Here is an 11,042-nt window from a genome sequence, read left to right as displayed (position 1 = left end):
ATTATAGTATCTGCACAGGGTGAGTCTATGAGTGGGTCTGTTATTATAGTAACTCCACGGGGACTGTCACTGAGTGGGTCTGTTATTATAGTATCTCGACAGGGAGAGTGATTGTGTTGGTCTGTAGTTGTCGCATCTCCACAGCAAGAGTCACTGACTGGGTCTTTTGTGATAGAATCTCCAAAGGTAGAGTCAGTGAGTGGGTCTGTTATGATTGTATCTCCACAGTGAGTGTCATTGAGTGGGTCTGTGATTATAGTATTTCCGTAGGGAGAGTCACTGAATGGGTCTTTTATTATAGTATCTCCACAGGGTGAGTCACTGAATGGCCTGTGATTATTGTTTCTACTCAGGGATTGTAAATGATTTGCTCTGTTATTTTGGTATCTCGACAGGGAGATTCACTAAGGGGTCTTTAATTACAGTATCTCCTCAGGAAGAGTCACTGAGTGGATCTGTTATTATAGTACCCCCACAGGGAGCGACACTGACTGGCTATGTTGTTATAGTATCTCCACAAGGCGAGTCACTGAGTGGGTCTGTTCTTACTGTATCTCCTCAGGGATTGTGACTGATTAGATCTGTTATTACAGTATATCGACAGGAAGAGTCACTAAGGGGGTCTGATATTATAGTATCTCCTCAGGCAGAGTGACTGAGTGCATCTGTTATTATAGTATCTCCACAGCGAGGGTTAATACGGGTGTCTGCTATTCCAGTTCCTTCTCAGGGAGAGTGCCTGTGTCGATCTGTTATTATACTATCTCCACAGTGAGAGTCACAAAGGGGTTCTGTTACAATATTATCCGAAGAGGGAGAATCACAGAGTGGGCCTGCTCTTCTCGCATCTCCACAGGGAGAGCCACTGAGTGGGTTTGTTATGATAGTATCTCCTCAGCCACCGTTACTGAGTCGGTCTGTTATTATTGAATCTCCACAGGTAGGGAGGCTGTGTCGGTCTGTTCTTCTCGAATCGCCACAGGGAGAGTCAACGAGTGAATCTGATATTATAGAATCATCACAGGGAGAGTCACTGATTTGGTCTGGTATTTTCGTATCAGCACAGGGTGAGAGACTGAGTAGTTCTGTTCTTCTCGTATCCCCGCAGGGAGAGTGACTGAGTGGTTCTGTTTTTTATAATATCTCCACAGGGAGAGTCAGAGAGTTTGTTTGTTATTATGGTATCTCCACAGTGAGAATCACTGAGTGGGTCTGTTTTTATATTATCTGCACAGGGTGAGACAGACAGTGGGTTTGTTATTACAGTATCTCCACAGGGAGTGTCACTGAATGGGTCTGTTATTTTATTTCTCCACAGGGAGAGTCACTCATTGGGTCTGTTATTGTAGTATCTCCACAGGGAGACTGACTGCCTGGGTCTGTTATTATATTACTTCTACGGGGAGAGACACTTTGTGGTTTTGTTATTATAAAATCTCCACAGGGAGAGTCCCTGAGTGGGTTTGTTATTGTATTATCTCCACAGGTAGAGTCACTGAGTGGGCTTGTTATTATATTATCTCCACAGGGACAGTCACTGAGTGGGTCTGTTATCATAGTATCACCACAGGGAGTGAGATTGAGTGAGTCGGTTATTATCGTATCACCACAGGAAGAGCGACTGAGTGGTTCTGTACCCTTAATATCTCCACAGGGAGAGGAACTCTGCTACAGACGTTCCTCCAGCCCGAAAAACTTCCATTAACCAGCACTCGTTGTTTCCTGTTACTCAGCCAATTTCGTATCCATGTTGCTACCGTCCCTTTTATTCCATGAGCTAGTTGTTTGCGCTCACGTCTGTTGTGTAGCACTGTAAAAACGCCTTTTGAAAGTCCATGTACATCACATCAACAGCATTGCCCTCATTAACCCTCTCTGTTCCCTCCTCAAAAAACTCCAGCAAGTCGGTTGAACATGAGTTTGCCGAAAGACATCCAGGCTTCCTTTCCTTAATTAACTCGCATTTGTCCACATGACTATTGACTTTGACCGGAATTATATTTTCTTGAGTTTTTCCCACCACCGAAGATAAATAACTGACCTGAAGTTACTGCTGTCATCTCCCGACTCTATGTCGCTGTCTCCCTCTATGTCTCTGCCTTCTCCCTCTCTCGATCGTTTTGTGTCTGTCTGCCTGTCTGTCTGTGTCTCTCTCTGTTTGTCCTCTCTTTTTCTTTGTCTCTGTCTCTCTCTCTCTGTATCTCTCTCTGTCCCTCCCTCTGTCCCTACCTCTGTCACCCCTCTGCCCCTCCCTGCCTCTCCCTCTACCTCTCTCTCTCTCTGACTCTCGCTCTCTCTCTCTCGGGATCTCCCTCTTTCGCTGCCTCTGTCTCGGCCAATCCCTTTCTCTCCCTCTCTCACTCTTTGGCTCTGTCTCTCCCTCTATTCCTATCTCTACCAATCTCGCTCTGTCGCTCTCTCTCTCTCCATCTCTCCATCTGTCCCTCCGTCTATGATTCCCTTTCCTTCTGTCCCTTCATCGCTCTCCCTCTATCGATCTCCCTCTCTCTGACGCCCCCTGTCTGCCTGTCTCTCTCTCCCTCGCTGTCTCTCTTTCTCCTTCTCCCTCTGTCTCTACCTCTCCCTCCTTCCTATCCCTTTTTCTCCCTTTCTATCTGTATGTCTCTTCCCCCTCTCTCTGTCTCTCCCTCGCTCACTTTCTTCCCCTATCTCTCTCTCTGTCTCTCCCCCTTTTTATGTCTCTCCCTCTCCCTCTTTCTCTGCCTCTGTCGATGACTATGTCTGTGTCTCTCTCACACCATCTCTCCCACCCTTTCTTTTCATCTCTCTTTTTTTCTCTCCTTCTCCTGGGACAAAAATGCTTTCTGCCATTTCTTGGTTAAATTCGAACCAATAACTATTTCCCCTAGCGTCATAGAATCAAAGAAATTTTAAGGTGCAGAAAGAGGCCACTTGGTCCATCGTATCTATGCCGGCCGCAAAACGAACGACCAATTCTAATCTCGCCTACCACCATTTGGTCCGTAGCTCTGCAGGTTACGGCACTTGAGGTGCATATCTAGATTGCTTTTGAACGAGTTGAGGGTTTCTGCCTCAACTACCCTTTCAAGAATTGAGTTCCATTCCCCCACCAACCTCTGGCTGAAAACGTTTTCCTCATCTCAGCTTCAATGTTTCTACCAATCACTTTAAACCTATGCCCCCTCGTCACTGACCTCTCTGATAAGGTGAATAAACCCTTCATCTCTACTCTATCAAGGCCCCTCAAAATGTTATACATTTCATTTCGATCTCCCCTCAACCTTCTCTGTTCCAAAGAGCACAACCCCAGCCTATCCAATCTTTCCTCATAGCTGCATGTTTTCAAGTCCTGGAAAAATCCTCATAAATCTCCTTTGTACCCTTTCGAGTGCAGTTACATCCTTTCTGTAATGAGGTGAAGATAAATGCACACAGTACTCAAGTGGTGGCCTATCCAATGAGTTATAAATTTCCAGCATAACCTCCCTGCTCTTATTTTCTCTACCTGCCTTGTTGGGAACGTCACTGCAGTTTGAAAATATCAAACTCTAATCCAACACTCACCCCTACAACACTCGCACTAAACTCCCAACACATGACTGAGCAGATAATGAGGATTCTTACTGATTGTTGCAACTTGTCTCACCCTCTCTCCATCTCTCTCTCTCTCTGAATCTCCCTCTCTCTCCGCCACTTACTCTTCCTCACTCTCTGTCTATCTCTGTCCCTGTGTGTCTCCCCCTCTCCCTCTACCTCTTTCTCCAACTCTGTCCAGGACTCTGTCTGTGCCTCTCTCACACCATCTCTCCCTCTCTCTCTCCTTGGACAGAAATGTTTTTTGTCCGTTTCTTGGTTAATTTTGAACCTGTAAATCTTCTCCTTGCTGGCAACGTCACTGCAGTTTGAAAATATCAAGCACTGATCAACACTTGCCCCCTAAACTCTCATACTCAACCCTCAATACAGGACAGGACAGAAAATGAGGGATTGTTACTGAGGTTCTTTCAAGGTTCCCTCACATCCTATCTCTCCTGTCACCTGCTTCTCAAGTTTGTCAGTTTTTAATAATATTTTTCAACAGCACTAAATGTCATTGCTGTTTGAAAATATCAACACTGATCCAGCACTTGCCCCCAAAACACTCACACTAAATCCCCAATGTTTCCTTTCAAATGTATTTCTTGTGCACAGCCAGTTTTAATGTATAATATTATCTTTCTCCAATATTATTGGGTGTAAGGTTTCTCCTATAATCTCGCTCTGTATATCTCTCCCTCGATCTCTGTTTCCCCCTTCGACTGTCTCTCTCCCTATCTCAGTCTGTCCCTTTCTCCCTCGATACATGGCTCTCTCCCTCTGCATCTGATCTCTCGCTTTTTCCCTGTCTCTCTCCCTCTGAATCTGCCTGTCTTCTGCTCTCTCTGTTTCTCTCCCTCTGTCTCTGTTTCTCCCTGTGTCTCTATCCCTCTAGCTCTGTACCTCTCTCTCCCTCCGCCTCTGTCCCACTCTGCCTGTGTCTCTCTCCCTCCATCTGTCCGTGGATATCAATGTTTGAGCCATTTCAAGGTTAATTGTTAACCTGTAAATCGTGTTCTTGTTTGGAATGTTACTGAAGTTTGAACATATCAAACACTGATCAAACACTCACCCCTAAAACACTCTCACAAATTCCCAATACAGGATGGGGCACATGAGAGGGATTACTACTGAGGTTTTGTCAAGGTCACATTTCCCTATCTCTTCTGTCTCTCACTGCCTTTCTCTTCGTCCCTCTCTCCATTTCTCCATTTCTTTTCATTTATCTTTCTCCTGTGTCCTTCAGCTTCCTCCACTTTATACATAGAGAGGGCGATGCCTCCACTTTATACATAGAGAGGGTTCTGCTTCCACTTTATACACAGAGAGGAAGCTCCCTCCACTTAATACATATTGAGGGTCCTCCCTCCACTTTATAAGAAGAGCGGGAGCTCCCTTCACTTTATACATCGAGAGGGTGCTCCGTTCCTTTTATACGTAGAGAAAGAGTTCCCTCCACTTTATATGAAGAGGGGGAGTTCCCTCTGTTTTATACAGCTATCATGGTGGGATTTAAACCCTTTTCCCTAGGACATTAGTTTGGTCCTCTGGATTACTAATCCAGTGATATTATCACTGTGCGACCGCCTTTTAAATGGATGTTGCCTGTGGCTGTTCACGAATATCACTCACAGTAGTTTCTAGGCTGTAACCCAGAACATGGTCTCCAATCAGATCTTCAAATCTCACATTTTAAGTGGGAAAAGGCAGGAACAGAGTGAAACTGGATTCCATTTGTGCCTGGATTCAGTGTGCACTGCAGACGGATCAATTATATTTACAATAGAAACGCCAAGAATGAACAAGCTCAATACAACAATATGGAAAATTTGGGACGGCACAGTGGCGCAGTGGTTAGCACCGCAGCCTCACAGCTCCAGCAACCCGTGTTCAATTCTGGGTACTGCCTGTGTGGAGTTTGCAAGTTCTCCCTGTGTCTGCGTGGGTTTCCTCCGGGTGCTCCGGTTTCCTCCCACGTGCCAAAAGACTTGTAGGTTGATAGGTACATTGGCCATTATAAATTGCCCCTAGTATAGGTAGGTGGTAGGGAACTATAGGGACAGGTGGGGATGTGGTAGGAATATGGGATTAGTGTAGGATTAGTATAAATGGGTGGTTGATGGTCGGCACAGACTCCGTGGGCCGAAGGGCCTGTTCCAGTGCTGTATCTCTAACTAACTAACTAATGACGCCACTGATACTTGAAGCATCCATCCAGTATGAGTACAGACTTCAGGTTTATTCCCGAGAGACGTCTTACAAAGCAAATGCCATTGACATTGAAATTATTGTGTTTTATCCACCACATTGATGATCTTATATGTTTGTTCAGGTGAGTATAGCTAATTGCAATGATCTGGGATATAACCGTGTCAGTGGAGACTTACCCTGTATAAATCAGGACCCATTGTAATGGATAAGCTCAGAATGCCTGCTGGCACTGTGGGCTAAAGGCTAACAGAAGTCTCTGCTTCTCACAGAAATGAGATACCTAGTAATGTATCAGATAGAACGCATTTACTATCCTGTACTTGCAGTAATTGGAGTTCCTGGTAAGCCAGCACCTCAGATGTTCATGGTGTAAATATTTGTTAACAGTGCTGCTGTACTAGGTATTATTTCTCACTGTGTGTGTTACACAGCTGCATGTTAAGTCTTTAATAGTATTGCTTTAAGTCACCCTGGCAGTTACTGGATTATTCTATGTAGTGAATCTATTTGAATCAGACGTTTGGTTCGGATCAAGAGTCAGACCGTCAGGAGCTTTTAACAGTTTCATGATGTGGATCTGACTGATTCTGGAATATTTTTATGAATGTTCTTTTCCAGGATATGATAATGAGACATCTCCCGGTCTCAGTGACACAAGAAGACAGCACAATGCCGCCCCACCCCCACCCCCTTCCCCAATAGCATGGTTCAGTTTAACTGGGATTTCAATGTACTTATTCGTTATCACTATTATCAAGTATTATTTCATTCAATGTGTTTCTGATGCTGCTACATAGGTCTCTCTAGAGAACTGAGTTTGCTGCTGACAGGCAGGGGGCAAGGGAAGGAATTGCTGGGGCCTTGACAAACATCTTTGTATCCTCATTGGCTACAGGTCCCAGAGGACAGGAGAATAGGCAGTGCTGTTCCTTTGTTTAAGAAGGGAAGCAAGGATAATCCAGGAAATTATAGGCCAGTGAGCCTTACGTCAGTGGTAGGGAAATTATTGGAGAGGATTCTGCGGGACAGGATTTTTTCCCATTTGGGAACAAATGGACTTATTAGCGAGAGACAGCATGGTTTTGTGAACGGGAGGTCGTGTCTCACTGACCTAATTGCGATTTTTGTGGATGTGCCGAAGATGATTGATGAAGGAAGGGCAGTGGATGTTGTCTATACGGACTTCAGTAAGGCATTTGACAAGGTTCCTCATGGCAGACTGGCACAGAAGGTGAAGTCACACGGGATCAGAGCTGAGCTGGCAAGGTGGATACAGAACTGGCTCTGTCATAGAAGACAGAGGGTAGCAGTGGAAGGGTGCTTTTCTGAATGGAGCGCTGTGACTAGTGGTGTCCCGCAGAGATCAGTGCTGGGGCCTTTGCTGTTTGTAGTATATATAAATGATTTGGAGGAAAATGTAGCTAGTCTGACTGGTAGGTTTGCGGACGACACAAAGATTGGTGGAGTTGCGGATAGTGATGAGGATTGTCAGAGGATACAGCAGGATAGAGATTGGTTGGAGACTTGGGCTTAGAAATAGCAGATGGAGTTTAATCCGGACAAATGTGAGGTAATGCATTTCGAAAGATCTAATAAAGGTGGGAAGTGTACAGTAAATGGCAGAACCCTGAGGAATATTGATAGGCGGAAAGTTCTGGGCACACAGGTCCACAGGTCACTGAAAGTGGCAAGGCAGATGGATAAGGTAGTCAAGAATGCATACGGCATGCTCGCCTTCATCAGTCGGGGCATAGAGTATAAAAATTAGCAAGTCATGCTGCAGCTGTGCAGAACTTTAATTAGGCCACACTTGGAATATTGCTTGCAATTTCGGTCGCCACACCACCAGAAGGACGTGGAGGTTTTGCCGAGGGTACAGAAGAGGTTTACCAGGAAGTTGCCTGTTCTGGAGGGAATTAGCTATGAGGAGAGGTTGGATAAACTCGGATTGTTTTCACTGGAACGACGGAGGTGGAGGGGCGACATGATAGAGGTTTACAAAGATATGAGTGGCATGGACAGAGTGGATAGTCAGAATCTTTTTCCCAGGGTGGAAGAGTCAGTTACTAGGGGACATAGATTTATGGTGAGAGGGGCAAAGTTTAGAGGGGATGTGCGAGGCAAGTTCTTTACACAGAGGGTGGTGAGTGCCTGGAACTTGCTGCTGGGAGAGGTGGTGGAAGCAGGTACGATAGCAACGTTTAAGAGGCAACTTGTCAAACACATGAATAGCATGGGAATAGAGGGATACAGTCCCCGGAAGTGCAGAATGCTTTAGTTTAGACAGGCATCAAGATTGGCGCAGGCTTGGAGGGCCGAATGACCTGTTCCTGTGCTGTCAGGCTCTTTTTTCTTTGTTCTTTGCCACTTTCTCATCCCCTTCTCTGCTTCACTGTGGAGCCTTCACTGTCACTGGACTACATTGTAAAATTTTAGAAATGTATTAACGTGATGCTTTATTGGTATACACTCTTTCAGTTGGAATCAAGAGTCTTCCATTTACCTGTCGATTACCAGCTGCGGTGCTATGTTCGTGCTTTATGAATTGAACAATCCCACATTCTGAAGGATTACTTTATAATTCTAGGAGAGGGAATTGCGATGATTGTGAGGTTTGTCTGAAAGAAGCATTCGATCCTGTTTATTCCATGCATTGTAGATGAAGTGAAGAGTGTATGTGAATATGGGGAGACTTCGGTGGTCTGTAGATACATTAAATTATTCGTAGAGGTTTCACCATTGAATAAACTGACTCAGAGTATAGAATAATTGAACCTGGGGTGGGTGAAAAGAACACAGGCGCAGAATGTTTGGAATAAATCGTATGTGAAACATAGCATTAAGTAACAGTTTGCAGGGTGTGATAGGCAGGAGAAAATGATCAGGAAAGAAGAAAGGCAGGGAAAGGGATAAGCAGAAGGAAGGAGAAAGAAACAACAGTGTGAATAATTCACTGTCATAAAGTGCTGGAATGTGCAGAACAATCAGTGAGAGAAACTGTGACTTGAAGTTGTCTGTTGTCAGATTGCTTTCATTTTCTTATTGGATTTGATCGTTTGTGTTGATTTCTGTCAGGTCCTCATTTTGTTATGTGGAAAGTTCCTATTCCTTACCTGCTGCATGACTAAACAGAATGGTATCAGTTCTTCACTGATGGTAATTCAGTATTTAAATACTGCACTTCAAAATCTCTGTGACTGACGAAGATCAATAAAAAGCAAGGCAGATATCAGAAATATATTTGAATTTATATTTAATTGCCTGCACTGATTAAATATATTGACGATATTGTATAACCAATGAACTGTTCTCCAACACAAATAAACACGGGGATTATTGTTTGCATGTATTAATTGAGCTGTGTTACCGGGATCTATAGTTTAGATTTCCTCCAACACTCTGCTGCAGTCTCTCCCTATGAATCTGAGCCTCTCCTCTCACTGTACTGAATGCCCTGTCACCTCATTCATTGCTTCAGTTTATCCACTATCCCAATCCACCTGCTCCATTCTGCCCTTCAGCTCAAACATGTCCTTTTCCTTCTCGCCCTCCCAGTCTCACTCACTGGCTCCACCTGCAGCTGCCTCGACTAACCTAACAGGAAACAGGAACATAGGAGCAGGAGGAGGCCATTCAGCCCGTCAAGCTTGCTCCACCATTCTCGCTCATGGCTGATACTCAAACTCAGCGCAGCCGTTTTCAGTCTTTTCCCATTTGGCAAAAGTCCCTGTCGGTTCTCTGAACCCAGAGCAACAAACCAGTTGCACATCACACGCTCCCTAAACCTTTCCAACCACCAGTCTGGAGACAAATTCCCAATTTACCCATTGGATTCCATCTCGGTAAAAACCCTTCTCATTTCCCAATGGCACTGCATCCTCACTCAGTACTTCCAGTCGATCCGGTGCTGACTTTACTCACTTTCTGTATCAATTTCCCAATGCATTCTTAATAATTGTGTTCTAAACATTTCACTGTAGCAAAGCACTGCCCAGGTCAATGAAGCAGTTTTCACTGCTCGATGCAGCAACAAAGCTGGAAATTTCAGCCCAGATCCTGTCAAACTGCTGCTTTGTCTGCAGGTCTGATCAGTAATTTCTCTGCTCCCTTTTTTCTCTCTTCCAGGTAACTTGGTGGCGATTGTGATCCTGTCCCGAGGAAAGTGAGGTCTCTCGAAATGTATCACTGTCTACCTGGTGGGAATGGCAGTGGCTGATCTCCTTGTCGTTATCACTGAACCTATATTGACTTGGACTGTTCCAATTTATTTCCCATATTAATTCCTTAGAATTACTCCTGTGTGTTCCCTCATTCTAGTTCTGCTTTCTGCAGCCACAGTTGTTTCTGTATGGCTCACAGTCGTTTTCACCTTTGATCGATTTGTGGCCATTTGTTGTGAGAAGCTGAAAACAAAATATTGCAGCGAGAAAATGGCGGCTGTTGTTGTCGGAACAGTGAGTGTGCTGGGCTGTTTAGAGACTGTCCCTTGGTACTTTACACAGGAACGATATTACATTATTGATAACGTTCCCATGGGTTGTGACAATAAACTCAGCTTCTATACTTCCACGACATGGGGGACATTTGACTCGTTTGACCTCATTTTAACCCCTTGTGCCCCAGCCTTTCTGATTTTGCTGCTCAATGTTCTGACTGTCAGACAGATTTTATTCTCCACTAAAGTTCGCAGGGGATTCCGGGGCCATAGCAATGGAGAGAATCACAAGGACGCAGAGATGGAGAATCGCAGAAAATCAATTATTTTACTCTTCAGTATATCCGGCAGTTTTATATTGTTATGGGTGACACTGGTTGTGTATCACATTTATAACCAAATTGTAGATATTCAGCATTATTCCTCCTACACTGACCATCATTTGAACGCACAACAAATATCACAGATGCTACAGATTCTCAGTTCCTGCACCAACACATGCATTTATGCTGTGGTCCAGACTAAATTCAGACAGGAGCTGAAGAAGGCGGTGAAATACCCGTTCAATCTCATTGTTAAATTAGTGAAATCATACAGCTGAAGGATTTCAAATACTGGAATGGTGAGAAGGTAGCAACAACAGCGAGACAGGGACACCAGCATTTGGAGATTCTGAGAGGGGGTTGTAACTGCAGTGAGACAGGGGCAACAGCAGATGGAGATGCTGAGTCATTGCTGGTGGGAGATTCTGTGTTACTGAGAATTTGAAAATTTTCAAAAGTTTGAGGAATTTATTTTCTGCAAACTTGAGATACTTAATAAAATACCTTAAGTACAA

General features: G+C 44.5%; 1 protein-coding gene across 1 annotated transcript; it reads left to right on the top strand.

The window, feature by feature from the left end:
* The first annotated feature begins 6,055 nt into the window (after nucleotides 1–6,055).
* LOC137362435 (probable G-protein coupled receptor 139) lies at nucleotides 6,056–10,805 on the top strand. Its single transcript, XM_068026828.1, has 3 exons — nucleotides 6,056–6,110; nucleotides 9,895–9,931; nucleotides 10,058–10,805. The coding sequence occupies exons 1-3, from the start codon at nucleotides 6,056–6,058 to the stop codon at nucleotides 10,803–10,805; spliced, it is 840 nt and encodes a 279-aa protein (XP_067882929.1).
* Nucleotides 10,806–11,042: the final 237 nt, after the last annotated feature.

This window comes from Heterodontus francisci, unplaced genomic scaffold (assembly GCF_036365525.1).
Source record: "Heterodontus francisci isolate sHetFra1 unplaced genomic scaffold, sHetFra1.hap1 HAP1_SCAFFOLD_316, whole genome shotgun sequence".
Lineage (NCBI taxonomy): Eukaryota > Metazoa > Chordata > Chondrichthyes > Heterodontiformes > Heterodontidae > Heterodontus > Heterodontus francisci.
Note: the sequence above shows the minus strand (reverse complement) of the source record. Positions and strands in the feature narration are given on the sequence as shown.

Coding starts and splice junctions, on each gene's coding strand:
- LOC137362435 (XM_068026828.1), top strand. CDS start 6,056: ATGTATCAGATAGAACGCATTTACTATCCTGTACTTGCAGTAATTGGA. Junction 6,111..9,894: donor TGCAGTAATTGGAGTTCCTG/GTAAGCCAGCAC, acceptor TCTCTCTTCCAG/GTAACTTGGTGGCGATTGTG. Junction 9,932..10,057: donor GTGATCCTGTCCCGAGGAAA/GTGAGGTCTCTC, acceptor TTAATTCCTTAG/AATTACTCCTGTGTGTTCCC.